Here is a 20,049-nt window from a genome sequence, read left to right as displayed (position 1 = left end):
CAATCAACAATTTTTGTTTGTTTTGTTTTTGTTTTTGTTCTTTTTTTCTTGTTTAAAATTTAAAGACCACTGACTGCCCAGTCAGAAGTTCATTTGTCAGGGGTTCAAGTTAATTATTGATTGAAGGGGAAAGGTTTACATCTTTCTTAAGTGAATATCTATTTGATTGTGGAGGTTGGATGTTTATTTATCGATTTATTTATTTTGACGTCCTCACCATCATTTTTCAATTTTTTTGCTTAATATCTGCACATGGGAACTACAGTACAAGGACAGGAAGAGGGACTGTGTTTATGGCAAATAAATCACATGTAAGGAATTGTAATGTTCAGGTAGGTAGAGCATTTGGTTATGGTTGGGGAGAGATTGTGGATACACCCATTCACACGCCAACCCCTGGTTTTTCCAGAAGACAATCATATAGTACAGTACAGATGGGCAGGTCTACTCCCCATACCTGCTCTGCCTGCCAGTTGCTCTGCTGTTGTTCAGGTCCAGTGAGTGTGAAGTAGCAGGCCTCACCAACCAATCTGCTGCCCCTGCATCTCAGGGCCCAGATCAGGCCTCTGTGCCCCAGGCTTGAAGATGTTCTGGATGACTTCCAGATGTCATTAACCTTGGGCTGAGGGCAGAGAATTAGATCAAAGCCCCAAAGGCCAGTGGGTCAGGAAACTGTTCTCTCATCCCAGTGCTCAGCTCTGGTCCACTTGCTTCACAAGTGTACAGTATCTGCAGTACATCCCAATCATGACATTGTGCCTGTCAAGTGCCAAGTGGATGAAATCCTCACAACAACATTTTAACTATAACGATTTTTATTTTTGACATTTCTAAAAAAAAAAACATATCTCCAGTGGGTCGTATGCTAATAGACTTGGTAAAAGTCTTCAAAACTCATTATAATGTGTTATAAACATTATTTTAGACATCATAACATAACTACATAACATAAAATACAGATATGATTACCCATTTTACAAGATCAAGCATGACAATTGCTTATATTTGCTGTGAGCATTTTGCGGTAATTTAAAGGTAATAATCATTTTTGCTTTCTTCAGCTTGAGTAGATAAGAATATGGTGGAGGAATTGCACCGACATCTTTACAATAGGTAATCATCTGCTAAAGAAGGAAAATAGTACGGTGAATTAGATTTTTTTGTTGCTGTAATCTGGTGATGCTTGATAGATTTTCTAATGTCGTTCATTGACGGAATCACTGTATGTGATGTCTGCTGAGGCAGTATTACCACTCAGCAGCTGTTGTTCAGTTTCCTCTGCACCTCCACGCATTGGACTTTAAATGTCTGTTATAGGCCCTCGTGTCAGGATAAACACAACAGTGTGACGACCATACCATACTTCTGTTCTTTCAGTATCTGTGCAACCAGACGACACTTTGATGCAGACTTCATTATTGTTACATGAAACACTGTGATGGTCATAACACCATATATTGTTTTAATTAATAATTCTTATTTATGCATATTTATAAAGCTATAGGACATTTTAATTTACTGTCTGTGTTCCATGTGTATACATTCAGCTCTTCACAGACAATGGTACACTAACTTTTGGTCATTGTTACATGTTTTTCTATGACCTTTTGGGCTGTAGCAAAAGTGTTACAAAAGGAATTCAGTGTAGTAACATACACAACACTCGCTCAGTCTTGCCCTGCTGCCTTTTTCCATTGTGCTGTTTTGTTTTGGCTCTCATGCTCACTAGTCACTAGACCATCAGCAGCCTAATGTCCAAATTTACTCAATGCCAAGTCTTTTTCAGCTTGTATGGATCAGAGATTATATTCGCAGGGGAAATAATAGAGGTTTATAGTAAATGACTGCTTCAGTTTCTGCTTCTGACTGTGTTACACATAGTATGAATGCATGGGTGCTTATATGTAAGGAGAAGATTGTTGTCCTGGATGGATGAACAGTGGTATTTGATTTGCAGACTTCTCTTCTTCTCAGTCTGAATCTCTAGGCTTCATTCGCATTTGGCAGGCTCAACGTGCCGTTTGTCACTGCTCTCGCCATGTCCACTGGCACGTGTGTTTGTATGCATTCATACCGACATGTGTGCACTAACCTTCTCGCCACCGTGTGTGTATCTATCCTTGGGTTGATGCATGGTCAGCCATTGTACAGCACCACTGTGGCCTTGGAACAGAGCCTGGACAGACAGATTGCAGAAGGAAGCTGTGAGGTTTTGAAAAAGGAACATCCCCTCAGTTCAGCGAAGGTTGGACGGAGGCATCATTAGGTTGACAGAGCCTGATACGGGGTCTAGTGGTATGGGGGAGTTGACTGACGGTTTTTGACTCAAGGACATGTCGGTATCACAGGTTAATGGACAGAGGCAGCCTTGGTACACTGTAGGGGATGCCACTTATCATACTGATACAGATGGCCTTTGTGTGTGTGTGTGTGTGTGTGTGTAAACTGCATGTATGTGCGTATGTCAAGTATTTGAGGCCAATATCGATTTGAAATTTTTAAAGTATATAATAATTTGATTGCTGATATTCAACATTTTTGACAAATTATATATGAATCTGAATACACCACGAAATACCAGATTCCAGTGTAGGGCTGGAATTAATGTGTGATTCAACAAACATTTGCAAACAATCCTCGTACAGATAAACAACATTAAAAAAGTTCACAGTGACCCATGCCAAGTGCGTGTGTGTCTGTGTGTGTTGAGTAGTTTGCCTCTGTCCTAATTGTCCCCATTTGATCAGAGCAGTGGTGGATTTGGGTGCTTCCTTGTCCTCCCTACAGCTCCATTTATCACAGGCGGCAGGGGAAACACACAAAGGCGCTCTGTGCTTCAAGGTGAATCCCTTCAAATTGCTCAGCTTGTGTTACCTTGTTAAATCGATGTGCTTGGTGACAACCAGCAGCGATGGGAAGGAGACTTTTGCACGCCTCTGTGACATAGAAGTGCTTTAGAAGTAGCCATTAAAAAGTAGTTGCAGCCCATTTTCTTATTTTCTATTCCAGAGCACCGGTGACAGCTGTGGCTGCAGGTATCACATTTTCAGGTTGTCCGTCCATCTGATAATGAATGATAGTGAATGCGATATCTCAGACACACAAAATTGGCACAAATGTTCACACGGACTCAAAGATGAACTGATTAGAATTTGGTGGTCAGATGTCAAATGTCACTGGTCACTGTGTCCGCACAAAACACATTTTTGACCATAGCTCAAGATTGTAACACTAATTATGACAAATTTGATGAAGTGATGACAGCTTATGTCCAAAGGGTAAAAGGTCAACTTCACTGTAACATCATAATGTTCTGCAAAAATGCTTTTCTGGCCATTATTCAATGCAATACCAGAGGGGCTTGATTGTGACCATATTTTACATTTGGTTTGATACTGAATTCGTGTCACACTGGCTGCCCACCTTGAAACTGTGGTGATCATATAGATGTTCTGTTAGGTTGAAAAGGTGGGTGAAGCATCCACTTTCATGGCTGCAACTTTGTGTTCTATTAGAGTCACCTTTATTAGCCAAGCATGTTAACACACACAAGGAATATGACTTTTATTTTCTTCACGTAAACTGCAACTTGATTGTTTGGCAGAGGCATACACCTTTCTAATTTGTTTAAAGGGAAGTTGCTTTTACATGTTATGCTTATGTCAACATTTGTTTCAGTTTGTTGTATTTGAAGTAAATTATAATTTATTAGTTAAACTCTCATTGGAGCAGTCACTCCAGTGTTGGTTCAGGTTCAGGTGTTTTAGAATAAGAAGTCTCAGTGCTTCCTTTACTCTCTCTTAAGTAACTTGGAAAAAAATGTGCACATTTTTATGTAGAAAATTCATAATGAAAGCATCAGCATAAGCCACCATTTCTATTCAATATGCACATTTTGATGTAAGGACCTGGGTTTGATAGTAATACATGTGTTTTGTGTGAATGTGGAGCCAACAGAAAACCTCTTCATTATACGCTTTCATACACAGGGCTCCTGGAAAGAGATCAACAGTTTTGGCAACATATTTCGTGCACCAAACCAGGGTGTCCCTCTCTCTGTTAGAAAAGAACATGGCAAGCTACAGCTCTTTATGTATTTAAAAAAAAATGAAATTAAAAATGGTCAGAAGTATTTACTTTACCCTTGTCATGCTTTAAGTTATGATCTGTTTTTGCCATGTAAATATGTTTTCAACTTAGATTATAACATGTAGGTAGATTTTTGACACATCCATGGTATACCTACACTGGTTTTTGAAAAAAGCCTATTTCACTGTGCATTTGGAAAGTATTTATCTGAAATTTGTATTTACAAAATGTTTCTGACAGATGCTACATATTTACAATGGTTAGTTTTAATTAAGTCAAATTGTTTTAGTTGCACTGAGGTTTCTTCCTAATTCTTCAACTTCTTTCAGCAATCTTTCTCTGATGCCATCATGGTTTTTGGATGGAAAAATTAGAAATGACAAAAATAAAATAAAATAAAATAAAAATCACTACAAATGATCCTGTTCATTTATAAAAATTGTATGAAACCAAAGTACAACTTTTGGATAAACACACCGGACTGCAGCAAGGTGAACTAAAATAAAATATTCTTGGACTCAAAAAAACTACTACAAACTAACTAGGTGTATAACACTTTGAGACAGGTCTAACAGTCTCTCAAAGAGAATTTCTGTCATCACATTCCCCTCACTTTAAATTATTTATTGAGAATTACACACCTGCAATAAATATAAATTAGGCATTAAAACTGTGACAGTCTGTATCCTCAGGGTTGACCCAGCTTTTTCACTGGGGAAGCGAGAAGAATTTCTGTATTGCAAATGTTTTGATTCCAGTTGGAAAAAAGCTATTAATTCAAAGTGATAATAATAATGATGATAATAATGATTTTAATGTAAAATGAAAATTAGTTTTTGAGTAAAGATTTTGAGTAAAGATTCTCAAGATCAAAACAGATGGTCTCATTATATTTTGATGAACCTTGCTGCATCAGTTTCCATATTTTAAAATAAAACCTGTTTTTTAATGAATCTAATTTATGAATCTGATTTCTTTCAGCAAAGGATATGTATCCCTTTGGGCCCTCATGTTTCTATTTTTCATGTGATATTTTTACCTATATGTCCATAACATGGCTTTGCTCTCATATTTTTTCATGTCATCTTTCTGTCACCCTCAGCGTGCCACCCAGGCTTCTACAAGGCGTATGCTGGAAACATCAGGTGTTCAAAGTGCCCACCACATAGTTTCAGCTATAGAGAAGGGGCTGCTATCTGTCGCTGTGAGAAAGGCTTCTTCAGGGCTGAAAAAGATCCTCCAACTATGGCTTGCACACGTGAGTATACCACTAACCAGTGTGTAAGACTTACTTACGACATATTACTCATTGGACACATAACCACGTAGATGTACAGAATTTTTAGCCCTCCTTTTAAGCTGGTGGATGACTCCAGCGGTCTCCCAGAATTGGCTGCGGCAGTAAGTCCAGTTTTGTCTCCAGGACTTATCTGGTGTGAAACTGTGCATTAGAGAGTCTCTGGATGAATTACATGGCTTTTGTTCAGCTGCCTCGTCTTCATTGATGATTCACTGACTGTCATTATGACTTCATATTTGCATTAAATTACAGTTTAACCGGACTAATTCTCCTTTAATTAAAAAGCCATTTAGCTGTCACTGAGATAGACGGGGGCCACATCTGAAAGCTCTCCAGGGTGAAAGAGTGTATTTGTCTTTTACGGCAAGACAAAGCCAAGTCATTGTGGAGATGCCGTGAGTTTACAGTGCCCTGCAACAGCCAGTGTTTGCAAAAGAAATCAGAAAGGCTTGGCTCCACGTACAGTGTTTTCACTTCTAAATTTAAGCTCAGATGATGCAATACATTGATTCTGCTCATAGAAATCCACACATTTCTACCCGCAGACTTTTCAGTGTAAAAACTCATATTGTTGGACAGCTGTTAGAGCAGCAATCTTACTTTTTCACAAAATCTAATCAATAACAACAATAACAGTATAATGAAGACTGTTTCAGCTTTTCAAAAGTTGTTGTTAGCTATTGAACTAAGTGCTCAAGTTATGAACACATTCTAAATCAACACAAACCCAGTGTGTAAAGGCTTATGGAGTTGTGACAACTGAGCAAGCTAAGAGGAAAGGACAACCACATCTATTTTTACAAGCAGTGAACTCTGTGTTTACTCACTTAATGCATTTTAATCAGGAACCTGCAAGGCCACAGCATAAACTGTTTGCTTGATGTCAAAGAAAAAAAAAAGAAATGGAGATTAAAGACGGGGGGGTTTAGAGGAAGACAGAGGTAGAGCAAGAAAGAAGGGATGTCACAGGAGGAGAGATAAAGGTGGAGAGAAAGTGTGAATGCTGGATGGAGTAGACAGTGAAGAGAGAAAGAAAGGAGGGTGATGATACCAATCTCCCTCTAGAGGAGAATAGGAGCTGACTGATGGCAGTGGGGTTTCTCAGCAGGAGGGGAGGTGGGTGGATTCTCCTCGATGGAGAGAATAGAGGAGGTGAGATAATGGCCGATAGAGGCAGACAGAGATAAAGAGAGAGAGAATGGACATAGAGCTGACAGAGGCGGAGGAGGGGTGGGAGGGGCTTTCCTGTCTGCTGAGATTTTTAGCGGAGGCAGGGAGGGAGAGGGATGGAGGGATGGTAAAGGAGAGGGAAACATCCCATTGTCGAGGCAGACAGTGAGCTTGGCAGGATGGGGAGTGTTCAAATCCCTCAGGCTTTTTAACTCCACCCTGTTGACAGCTGGCTGCCTGCTACAGCACAATACTTACCCTCACACACAAACACACACATCCCGACAGAACCAAAATACCTTGCCGAAGTGAAATGTGAGGGAGGTGAAATAACTTGGAATGTTTACTGCACAAGAGAGGAATGCATTATGAGGAGATGTGGTACAGCAATAATATGTCATACTTAACCGTAACAGTTTTATACTACAGTGTACCTGTGTGAAATACAGCTATTAAAATTAAGGGAATTCTTTTAACATAGATTAACAGACTGTGCTTATATTTGTGTAAAGAATACTGCTGTACTGTGTAATATGTGCATTAGCTGAGGTGTACATCAGGGGTCAATCTTGGGTCCTGTGCTTTTCTCAGTATGTGTGCTCTCTACAGTCCCTGACCACATATTAAGTATGCATCAACTTTACATGCTGGTATCTTCCCTTCTTCAGAGCAATATTGGTGCTGTAGTTACACTAAAGAACCTCTTTGATGATATTAAGTTGTCTTGTAATCCAGCCACACTGAAACCAGCCCCCCCCCCACGAGTCTCAAAAGATAAGCAGTGCTGTGGATAGATGAATGATTTCTCCTGGAGACTGTAATCAATCCTTTCTTTCACATGAATTATTCTGACATTTGCAACCTTGGAAAATTCACCCATAGAGAAACAAAAGCAGAACTTTGGCCAGAGCCCCATTAGTATTAAAAAGCAGCTGCTACACTTTTAAATGGAATCATTGGAAGAGAAGGCATTACATTATTATTTACCTCCAAGTCAATACATAGATTTCAACTACTTTCTGAACCCATGATCTTATGTCATCAGACAAGGCTTTACTGTGTAGTTTAAAGTCTGCACCAACATCCAGTCATGATTTTGCACTTGCCACAAATCTAAACAACTCTCTCTTCTGTTGACAGGCCCTCCATCGCCTCCCCGTAACTTAATGTTTAACATGAATGACACCTGTCTGATGCTGGAGTGGTTGCCTCCCAGCGACACCGGGGGCCGGCGGGACCTCACCTATAACGTCCAGTGCAAACGCTGCGGCCCAGAGCCCGACCAGTGCCAGCTATGTGAGGAGGAGCTTCGTTTCCTGCCACGACCGTTAGGCCTGACCAACGCCACCGTCACCGTGGTGGACTTCTCAGCGCACGCCAACTACACATTTGAGATTGAGTCGCTCAATGGCGTGTCAGACATGAGCTCCTTCCCTCGCCAGGTAGCCATCATCACTGTCAGCACCGATCAGGGCGGTGAGTATGTATAATCTGAATTTTACTTGATGTTGAGAAGTACTTGCACAAGTCACTTTTACTGCAGCATATTATCAATAAAAGGTGGCTTCTGCTTTGTTTGGGTTAAAAAATCATATCATGTGTTAGTTAGAGACCATGTGTCAGAGACCATGTTTTTCAAATAATGTGTTTTAATCAAGCATGAGAGTGAGGTAAAGTCTAACTTCTTTTACTGCATATTATTAATCATTTCTGGCACTTTCACTCCACTTTTATAACCTTCTTGTCACATGCACTGCTAATAAGCTATTATTATTATTATATAATTAGATATTACTCATTTTGATTATCACATAGCTGTTACATAGCATTAGTTTTACATGCTACGGTGTGGTTTCCATATATCAGTGTATATAGAGTGTATAAAGAGATATCTTATATCAGACAGTCCAATTCAATCTATAATACTTCTGGGCCTAGTATCATCTTATGGTTATGCGGTGAACACAAATGCATCTCCATCATTCATTCACATATGCCAGCAAAGTAACTGAAATACAAATTTGATTTTAGTGAGATTTGATGGTAGTTAGAACATGAGCCGGGGAACACTTTTTTGTTTTGTTTTTGGCAGCAAGAGTGCCACCATTTGGTAAGAACATTTCAAGTTGTTTTTTTTTCATGACTCATTTTTCCCTGGATCTTTACATAACGCAGACTGTAGAACTGTGAAGAGATCATTCCCCATTTTTAAATCTACTCTGTGGAGTTTTTGACCACTAGTGAGTGGGTTTGTCTGCGCACACACACAAAGGTGACGCAGTACACATTTCTGCCAGTGGTTTCACATTACTCCACTTATCAAGGTGGCGTTAATGTACCCAGAAACAGAACCATGTGCCAGCAAAGGCAGGGCAGCAGAGGACTGCCAGCAAGTAAATATGGATATAAATGATGCAGGTTTCAAAATGATCAAAAATCAGCTTTGCGAATGTTTATGAGAAAGGAAAAGTATTCAACATATTTTGTTTGATGTCAACACACAGCATGTTTTGCTGAGAAACACTTAAACAAAAATGTAAACAAAAATTGGATTCTATTTTCCTGTAATTGTCTTCTACAGTAGGGACAACCTGGCTAAAATAACACAGCTGAATACAATTGCAATAAAGATGGGTGCATTCACATTTGCTTAGGGCAATTCTGCAAAATTTGATGGCATCTCATTTATAGATGGCAAAACTTGATTGATTTCAAATAGCAACAACACACTTTTTTTCTCACACTTTATCCTTGAACCCCTATTACCCAAGACAGGAATTTTGACTGCCTTAAGCCAATCAGAATGGATGTCTTCACTGTGTATTTTGGCTCCATATTCATAATAAACAGTGCTAAATATTTCACAGTTTGCATACTTTTGTTGATTGTTGCTGTCATCCTCAGCCTTTTATGCAGTTGGCAGAGAAAGATAACTCTAGAGTTAACTCAGAATGACATTACAGTCAGTGTTCTTCTAGTACTTGTAGTTTCATTAACTGCTTAACTGCTGCTGTAAATGATGGCAGGAGGCCAAAGGGGGGGTTGTCACTAGCTACCTACTTGCTACAAATAATTTTATGCTGAAAGGCCCATATTTCCTCTGGGACATGGTTTGGTGTGTAGAACGCTTATGCTTTTAATTTGTGATTTGCAAACACTGTGTTTTCTGTTTTTCCGCTCCTCCCGCTCCCATCCTCCCTTGACTATTCTCTCACCTCTTTTTTGTATTGGTTGTTTGTCCCCCTCCTTCCTCTCTCTCCTGTTTCCCATTTCCAAACATGTTTGTTTTTTTCTTTATTCTCTCTTCTCTCCTCCCTCCTTTCTCTCTCCTTACCTCCATCCTTCTGTTGCTGTGGGAGAAATACATTTACTCATACAGCCAAAATACATTAAATGTATTATTCTATGTCACTGGAGACAACTCTAGCCTTTACAGGTAACTCTGTGTTGCACAGAGCCTTCTTTATTTCATTAGAATGCCCAGTTTAGCACACAGTCGTGGCAGGTCCCCAGGCTGTACACCAGACCTATTTCATCACTAATATACCCAGCTGCAGCTATTTAAAACACTCAAGGGAAGAGGCAGATTCATGGCCCTCAGCCTGTGATAAACAGACTGATGATGTGTTTTACTACCATCACCTTGACAGAAACTAGAGATTAGTTTAGTGAGTCTATGCACAGCATCATTCATGGCAAATATAATGGAAAGGTAATTGATTACATAGCTGGTTGTATGTTGGCTTAAAGTGGGTAGTGTGCCATCCAGCCCATGTGCTGTTAGTCCTGGTTTGCGTTCCAAAGAATTTGTGAGTCGTATGGAGCGGTTCCAGCCCAGTGGAAACTAATAAACTTCTCACCTTCTCCCACCCTCTCAGCATTTGCTTTTAGCCAAGCTAACTGCCAGTGCTGTAGATGTAACTATTACAACCTTAAACAGTCATACAAAATCTCTGAAACATTGGGACATAGAGTAGCTTAATTTACATGTGTGAGTGGTGACACATTTTTCCCTTAGGGATCGGACCTGTACGATTCTGTTGAGAACAGAACTGAAAAGTAATGTGTTTGACTTAACACGCGCCAGTTGCTGTACTTACTGAACACTTCCTGTATACTCTGAACTGCTTCCATTTTCCACTCAGTGCTCATTAGTTTGTGGATAATACTCCTGACCTGTGTAATTCAGGGTTGCAATGTTGTTAATAGACTGAAAATCTCAGACTACCTGCAGCCTTGCATTATTCTTTGCAACATTTTCCTTTCACACCTCAACTAGGTGCTAATTTCAAAGGATTTGTTACTAAGGTGGAGATTAACTAAATAAGATGGAGGAGGATGAGTCATGCACACAAATAGCACACATAGAACCAATTACTGCTGTCAGTGAGAAAGTCATTATTTAAGATTTTTGTCACATGGTGACTTTTTTTTTTTTGTTTTGTTTTTTTTTTTGTTGTTGTTGTTGTTTGTTTGTTTTTAACTGTAAAATCTAATTATTTATGTATTAGGCCAGTAAGTTTTAGAGAAGTCCAGGTTTAACTTGTGAAATGTAATGTTATGTATGTAAGGAACTTCATGAAAATCAAACAGTGAATCTCAAAGGGGATTATCCTGCAAACAATACATTTGACTTTGAAAGATTTACATATAATCACCTGTTGCTTTGTGAAATAAATGTACTGCAAAAATCATCCATCTCAACAAGTAATCAGGCCTCAGGTTCAGTGCAGTTTCCTTTGTTTTCACAAACTGAATCTTATTTATAAATAATTACTGAAACAAGCTGAACACCATTGCCAGATTTCTTAATATTAAAGCCGGTTTCCTTAAAGTGCCAGTGCATTGTCATTCATTAACATGTAATTTTTAACTGTGTCTCTGAGATGGGGGTGGTTGAGTTGTGTAGTCACTCATTAGAATGACACCAGTTGTTTAGAAATGAGCCGGACCAGTGAATAAAACGGGATGAACTCATGTGATGTATCCACATACACACTTGCACACTATTGCTCAAATGCAGTGGCAGCAGACAGCATTTTAGAGTGCTGTGATACAAACTCTTCTTGTCATGGTTGCAGAAAAATACAAACCACTGTCCTAATCTATCATTTCCACTGCATATATGATTCTTCTGCACTTGTGGTATTGAACTATTTTAGCCGTAATTACTCTCCTCAACAAATGCACAGCACTGTGAAACCTAGGGTTACATTTGTGCTTCCTGTAGATAGATATATCTTCAGTATTTCACCTTCTGTCATTCTTTTTATAATATGTTACAGTCCTGTAAAGACTGATCAACAACAGATTTGTAAGAGGGATCAGGTCAATCAGCCAGGCTCATTGATTTGATGAAGAATGTCTGTTGTCCCATTGTCAGCGGTGTAGATGACAGTGGATAATCAAAAGGTCAGCATATTCCCACAACTCAAAGATAACCAGTGCAGACCTTCATAAGAAAAGGAAAACTTGCATGCTGCATGCTGGTATGCATACATACAAATACTTATGCACATATGCTTCCCCAGACGGATCCACCTAAACTTCTCTGTGATGAGCTTGTTGGAAAAAAGTGCACAGAAAATGCTAACACCATTAGCATAGTATTGCCATCAGCAGAAATGAGGCAGCCATGTGAAATTCTATGTGTTGTGAGGAATATGAAGACTCTCCTGTAATAATGTGCAGTAGCCATAGATAAATTAGACTAGTAGATTAGTCATTAAAATGCAGATGGCCCTTTGGGTGAATGCTTTGTGGCAGCGAGGTTAGTCCCTATGATTTGTTGTGCCTAGGAGAGGCTGCTTTGCGAGCACACGCACAAACATGCACACACACACCAGTACTGTACCAATGCATGAGTGGCGTAGAGAAACTATATAGGCCTGCGATAATTTCCTGACAGGCATAACCTTTGCAATATTTTGTGATTCATACAGTGAAGCTCATCTGATGTGTGCATCTGTCTTTGTAACACACACATACGGAGTGTGAAGAATTATAAAGCATGAGGATTAACAGCAGGGGAGTGCCTTGGCCCAGAGTAAGTTCCCTCATATTTGAAGAAAGAGAATAAGCGTCAGGGGAAATTATGTGTGCATATGCAGGTCTTGAACTCAGCATCAGGAGCATGGCACTGCTGTGATCTGTCTGACTCACTTTGTGGTCAACATAAGGCAGAAAGGTTCACATCCAGCAGCATGATCTGTACTATTATCATGCTTCATCCGTGCTACTGAAAAATTCCCACTAAACAATCAGTATTTTCCCACACATTTGACATTTTAAAGTAGTTGCCCACATGTGCCGTTGATCTAAGGAGCCCTGGGTGTTTTCACAAAGTAGGTGAGTGGGTCAGAAGGAAAAGAAAAGAGGCAGCTGGAGGACATATGGATGTGGAAGGTTAAGTGAACAGTGGAGAAGTGAAATGAGGGAGTAAGTCTGGAGGAGAGACTCAGGGAAAGAAAAGAGGAGGAAGAGAGAGAAAGAGGTGTTATGAATGTGAAGAGCAGGACAGAGACAGATGAAGTGACAGAGAAAAAGAAGAGGGTGTTAGAAGATAGAAAATGAGAAGCAGAGTATGAGAAGATGATTGAGCGAGGAGAGGACCCAAAGAGCAAAGAGAGGGGTGGCAGAATGAAGAAGACGGTAAATTAGCTGACAAGAAATGTGGGCAGAGGATAAAGAGAGTGTGGGAGAAGAGATGCAGCCACACGGAGACATCTGTGCACTTGTGTTTGTGTGTGTGTGCACTGTAAAAATGTGATTTAAGTTAGATTTTTTTTTATTGGATGGCCATCTTAACCATTGAAACTTATTTATTTCAACTAAATATATTTATTTTTGCTAAAATATGTTAATTACCAAAACATAACATCACGTGAACTCCCTGCACATCCTGCTTTTGTCATTTTGATCACAGTAGGGTTTGGCAGGGGTTCACCTCCACCTATTTTACTTTCATTGGATGAAAAATGGAAGACATTACAGTTTGATGCAGCACACAACAGCACCACCACACACTTGTCAACACCACTTTAACACTAAAAAAACTGAACAGTGTGTAAAAATTTGCATGTCCACTGATTTGCATCGCATGTCATTATACATAGACATGTACCTTTCCAGTTGCAGATCACCTTAGTTAAGTTATTCAGTAACACAGTAGGTCATTATCACATCTAACACCACCCCCGAAATAGAGCAGCATCTGTATTAATTAGACATGAAGCCCAACTACAAACTCTTGTGAATATATCTCCACAAATTTCTTATGGTTAACCTTTTTTGGTCAAATTCATTCAAAGTGTTTGTCAAAGTGTTGACAGAACTTTTCATAGTTTTGTGATATCTTAGAAAAGTTGATTGCTGTAAGTTTAAGAAGTGTTTGTTTGTTTTTACAGAATGTGTGTGTGTGTGTGTTTACTATACACGAGTATTAAGGTTTTGTTAATTAAAACAAAAATATAATAGGATGGAAGTTGAGATTATCAATACATGCACCAAATGTGTCTGTGCATGTCATGTATATGTATCTTACATTTGCGTGTGCGGTTACACTTACTTTCTTTGAAAGGTATTGTGCATGCGTGTACACAGCACATGGATAGGAGGATTTTAAAAGTAACTGCTGTGTTTTATAATGTAGACTGGGAAAGATGCATTGAGAGGGGTGGATGACTGTAGAAAGAAGCGAAGGAGGAGGAGGAAGAGGATGAGAAAGAGGAAATGGCCTAGAAACAGGAGAGTTGCTTTAAATCACAGGAAGCAGCTGGGTAATTGTGTATGTAACTGAAAGCAATCAGAGACAGATTGGGTCCTCAGTTGCAGCGACATATCAGAAAATTTTCACAGCAACTTGAGAGACTCTAATCAGACAGTCTTTTGTAGATGAAACGCCAGTGGGTAAAACTAACAATCTCTCTCTCGATCTGCATGATGATATGGAATAACGTGGGAGGAGCTGGTGGGATTAGTGCTGTTCATTGACTTGGTATTGACTCCAAGTGTCCAGATCATTTTCATTTGTTTCACTCACCTGAAGGCATATGTAGAAATTGTGCATCCATAATGATGTTATACCACCATCCACAGAGTATGAGTTGATTTGAGGTAGTGCTTGTCTGGATGTAAACCAGAAACCATCAAACCATACATGATTTCAGGGTTTGTCTTTCATTTTCCTCTCGATGGGAATGTTGTTTTTCCCCAACACTGATTACCCATCACCTTCTTAATCTGTTACCTGCTTTCTCCAGTAAACAGTGCCAACCGCACTGATACGCCAACACCATACATAATCTGAGACTTTGTCAAAATCTAAATTGATTTGAAAATGTGCTTAGAGTTGGAGCTTGGAGTTAATGGAGTGCACATTAGGGTGTAGTACAGAGATTAATAAAAAAAAAAAATGATGATGTTACGGTAAACCTGAAGATGTTGATTCAGAATGCTCAGGACTGTTACCCAGCAAACCTTATCCACACTTTTAGGTTGAGGGTATTGTCCTGCATTGTCTGTACTGTACTGTGGCATTAGTTGCATTATCAAATTCTTACATGGCAATATCTTCCACTGTACTCTATTTAAAGCCTGTCAAACCATGACAGTTAATTGTTAATCAGTGATGTTCACTTATTCCATAAAGACCACTGGTAAGAAAATGAGTGAATACAATGATGTTGTTGCATCTGCTCCATAAAAATTTTATCACTGTCCCCATTTATTACAATTTGTCATGTTTTCTTTTATGGGCACTGGCAGTACAAATGTGTTCAAATTAGAGCTTCCATTTTTCTGGACACACAATAACTCGGAGCCAAAAAGATTAACTTCTCAGTTATATGAGTTGTTTTCCTCTGTAGGCTTATTGCTATTTTACTATAATGTCTGTAAAAAGTGATTGAGCTGAATACTGAACCTAACCTGTGTTTCTCTATTCCAATTTCTCTCTTTGCTTTCCTTTTTGTTCTTTGCACCTTATTGCTTTGACACATTGACACAGGTTTATAAGGTCTGCTGACATATTAAGAAAAAGGAACAATTACAAAGGCAATCATCTGCCAAGAGAGTTTAAAGTGTTTTCAGTTTAAGCATTTTGACACTATCAGGAAAGGGAAGTTCATGAGGTTGGTTTTTCTGGGTGCCAGTAGAGACTCTTAGAATTTGTCTGAATAATGCTTAACTTAATGGTCGGATTCAGGTTTAACTCCTGGCAGAGTATCTTGGTTTTTTATACCCACATCTGTCAATCTTAATACCATCATGTGCACACAATTGTTCATGGCAGATTCTATGAGAAAACCTCTGGCCCACCTTGATCTGCGATGGCCCTCTGCCATTCCCCCAGCCAATACCAACATAACTGTGCAGCAGTGGCTATAAATGACTAGTGTGTATTAAGGTCCTGGGCTTCTCAGCCACCATACCCCTCCCAGGCAGCCCTCTCCCGGCATCATGCCATGGTCTAACTAACTATGACAAATTAGCCCCACACTTAATTACTAGCCTGGGAAAATCACAATGATGTTTATTAGGTGCGGCATCATAAAGCGGTGTGTCCGTGCCCCGAGACCAAAGCACCATGCCAGAGAAACACTAATAATAACAACAGCCATACAAATTGGCTGAGTGGAATGACCGGAGGCCCCCGAGGCACCAGCCAGGGTAGGGTAAGGGGGAAGGTGACTTTCCATGGATGAATCGATATTGTTCTCCACTGCACCGCTATGCTGAGCAACAGCTACCATTGTAGACCTGCCTGAGATGGCTGAAATCCAGTATGTGTGTGTGTGTGTGTGTGTGTGTGTGTGTGTGTGTGTGTGTCAGTTGGGTAGATTTAGCTGTGATCCTTAGTCCATTATGGGTTAATAGAAAGAAGCAGACACTGATGAAAAATGCTGAATATATCTCATTACAGAAGAAGATTTGTTCTTCCTTGACATGCAGTCACATGAGCATGTGTATCTTGGGGGGGTCCTCTGTCTGATAAAGATTAAGAGTGTGTGTGTGGGAGGGTAGATGTTTGTGTGTGTGTGTGTGTGTGTGTGTGTGTGTGTGTGTGTGTGTGAGACCACAGCTGGGCTGGTGGCACTGGCCTTGTGGAGAGAGCAGTCATAAATAGAGCCTCCATGCTCGCTGGCTTATTAACAGCTGATTTATCTGCCTCTCTGTAAGAAATGCTCGCCCTTGGCACCCAGGCCCAGAGATCGGCCCCAGGGGGCCCCAATTACACGGTGCCATGTGTATATGCGAAACTGTGTTGAACGAATATTTTGTGTTGTCGTATCATAGATGTTGTGTGTGTGCACGTGCCTTATGTGGCTGTATACATCAATGCAACTGTTCAGTGCCAGGGTCAACTTCATCATCACTCACTCTCTCTCTCTCTCTCCCCCTCTCTCACACACACGCACACACACACATTCGCACACACTCTTTATGCCTCCTGTGGAGGGAGATACAGGGAGGAACAATAGGATGGGATAAATTTATTCGACAGCTCTCTGCTTCTACAGTGATTTATCAGAGTATTTATCCTGGTGATGTGCCTTTATCTTTCTTTTTTCTCTTCCTTCTCTATCTCTCCCCCCTCTCTCAACTTTCTCTCCCTCCATACTTTTACATTAAGGCCATGCGTATGTTTCAAGTGTGAGTGTTCATCATTATAAGCACTGACAACACATGCCATTTTATTTTACTGTGTCAAGCCAGCTGGGTGGCATTGATTTACTGCATTAAGGGCGAAGTTTAAAGACCTTGTCTCATTTTATCCATAATGTTTGGCTTTTTCCCCCATGTGCATTTCAGAGATATCTTTCCTTTATAATCCTATCAGCAAAATGTCCTTTTGATCAGATGTGTTTTTTTTTTTTATCTCTCCCTGCCTGATTTTTTGGTTCAGCAATATTTTATATGTTTTGCAAAGAATGCTGACAATCTGCTGCATCTTTTTTATCCTCATTGTAACTTCAATACAGTTTTAGTTACAGTTAATTACCATCAATAAGTTTTACATGGGGGTGGGGTATTGCAATATTCTTCATATTATTATCAATATTCTTGTTACACTATGCAATTTTTCTACAAGATAAATACATAATTACTGTACAGTCATAATTATTACCAATAATATATGTTTCACAGAATATATAATACAATACCCTCTAATCCAGTCAGTGATTAGATTTCAGCTGTATTTAAACACCAGAAGTAATTTGACAGATTATATGAATCTATTTCAGAAGTAATTTCAGTTTGATTACATCTAGTTGTACATGTTGCACTTGTCCCCAAACAGTACAGTATGTGCATACATACACTGGACTTCACACCAAGTCTGCAATTACAATGCTTACTATCATCTGTGAATTGAAGCACAGGATGAAGGGCTCACGTTACTCCATGAAAGTGTTGCCTGAGGGAAAATGAGTTTATCAGCACCTTGCAGCACGAAACACCTTGGCAGTTTATCACTAACAAACAAGTGCTGAAAGTGCTATTTCATTTATCGAAAACTTTTTTTCCTGTGAATCTCACATAAGTGTCTGTCAGGGTTGTTAACACATCAACATACAATTAATATTCCGATACTGGTGACGGTAATTGGAAAATGTGATTAAGATGGAGTAAAATATCAATCTGTTTCAATCTGCCCCGCCCATCTCTATTTAATTAATTGTATTGAAATTTTACTGTGGCAGTTCAGTTGAATTCATTGGTACATTATTCTAGAAGAAATTATCATTCTAAAACAGCAACTCCAGCAATTCAACCAATATCAGACATGACTGTGAGTAAGTTAAAAAAAAAAGTTGTTAAAAAACAGCATAAGTTTACAAATCTAAGAACTTTACCTAGATCATATAAGCATCATGAAGTAGCTGACTGCTATGTCTACCTAATATTTAGGGATCAGTGGAAATCAAGTACCCAATACTCTGTACCTTCTCAAGTACTACTCAAGCTTTGATGATGGAGCATATGTTTTGATAAGTCTGCTCCACAAACAAGTGAGGTTGTCTTTGGTTTCTCTTAATGGGATCCACATCAGTCTTTCCATCACTGTGGTTGTAACAGAATGCTGTAAGCTGAATGATTCACCTGCTGTGGATGTTTTAAGCCTTCAGTATAACTACACTCTCACACCAGTGTTGTGGTTTCTCTGTGGTCATTTCCAGCCCTATCCAACCCCATGTGAGTGACCTCAACACCCAGGGGTGACTGATCCCATCACACACCCACCAGCAGTTCCCCACACTGACATCCTCACAGTCTTCATCTCTGCTCCTCCTCATACTCACTCCTTTCTCCCCAAGATCGGTGGTGAATACCAAGAGGATCAAGAGCAAGTTTCAGCTGCAGCTGTATTACTGGAAATAATAAAGTGTTTGCTGTCATTGCTTTGTTCTCATATTCATCATAACATGAGGAACACAGAGGATTTTTTTTTTCCTCACTGTAGTCGCCCTTGTGCGTGTACAGTATGGGTTGCAGACCTGTCTTCTTTTTGAAGTGATGATTAAAAAACTAATCATGCTAGAACAGAGCTGTGGTGATAGATGAAAGGGAGATGGACGTGACTTATGAATGTGTGTGTGTGTGTGTGTGGATGTTGTGTTCAAGTTACACGTGACTTGCATCACGCATAACAGTATGTTTTTGTTAGCATCAATAGCTATGCAGTTACTTACATCTCATTCCTGATCTTGGAAATTGTTTGACAATACAGTCCAACTCAAGCTCCATTGTTCCAGAGGTTTAGGTGTATCACTCTGGATGGAGTTCCCTTCATTCCACTGCAATAAGTTTTTAATTTGCAACAGGGTTATTAATTATATGGGTTATCTCGTGTGATGTATTCAGACATCAACACTCTCAGAACATGCTCAGAAACAGTCTGCTGTAGACCCACAGCAAGTCTCATGTAACACCAACAGCCCTGGTTCCATTCCAACATGGGACCCTTTTTGGCATATCATCCCTTGTCTCCAAGATGTATAGTTTATTCATGTATTCATGTATATACATATCATTGTAATGGCATGTACATACAGTACATTCATACAGGATGCCTCTGTGCATGTATATACATGGCATGCACGCTAGTTTGAATTATTCATAATGTTCATTGTTCGTTGATTACATGTCATGGTTGGAACCTGTTGATGTACATGTAACAGCCAGCCTACTCATACTTCACCCATCCATCTTGCTTTTCAACAAGGAGATATAGGGATGTGCCATATGTTTTATAGAATATTTAAAGCTGGAGGAGAAACAATAAATCTTAGATAACACCATGATGGTATATCATGTGGCCTACTCATCCTGTTCCAATGACACATCAAAGACATGGCATGGTAATGACATGACAGCGCCATGTCAAACCCTCATTACTGAGGATGGCACATAGACATACTGGATAAGATATATTATCCACTTCATCTTTGACCTTCTAGTGAGGTGATTACTATTATAAATAAATG

General features: G+C 39.6%; 1 protein-coding gene across 2 annotated transcripts in view; it reads left to right on the top strand.

Moving 5' to 3' along the window:
• The window catches only part of LOC108900553 (ephrin type-A receptor 6), a 188,157-nt gene that overhangs the window by 116,472 nt on the left and 51,636 nt on the right, over positions 1–20,049 (top strand). Inside the window, exons 3-4 of one of the 2 annotated variants that reach the window (XM_051070323.1) lie at positions 5,192–5,347; positions 7,700–8,035. The exons of the other annotated variant lie outside the window; for it this stretch is intronic. Of the exons in view, the coding sequence (XP_050926280.1) occupies positions 5,192–5,347; positions 7,700–8,035 (492 nt within the window). The remainder of the gene's footprint in view (positions 1–5,191; positions 5,348–7,699; positions 8,036–20,049) is intronic. 2 annotated transcript variants of the gene reach the window in all.

The sequence above is a fragment of the Lates calcarifer genome, linkage group LG1, assembly GCF_001640805.2.
Source record: "Lates calcarifer isolate ASB-BC8 linkage group LG1, TLL_Latcal_v3, whole genome shotgun sequence".
NCBI lineage: Eukaryota > Metazoa > Chordata > Actinopteri > Centropomidae > Lates > Lates calcarifer.
The sequence above is the reverse complement of the archived record's forward strand: the minus strand, read 5'-3'. Positions and strand labels throughout refer to the sequence as shown.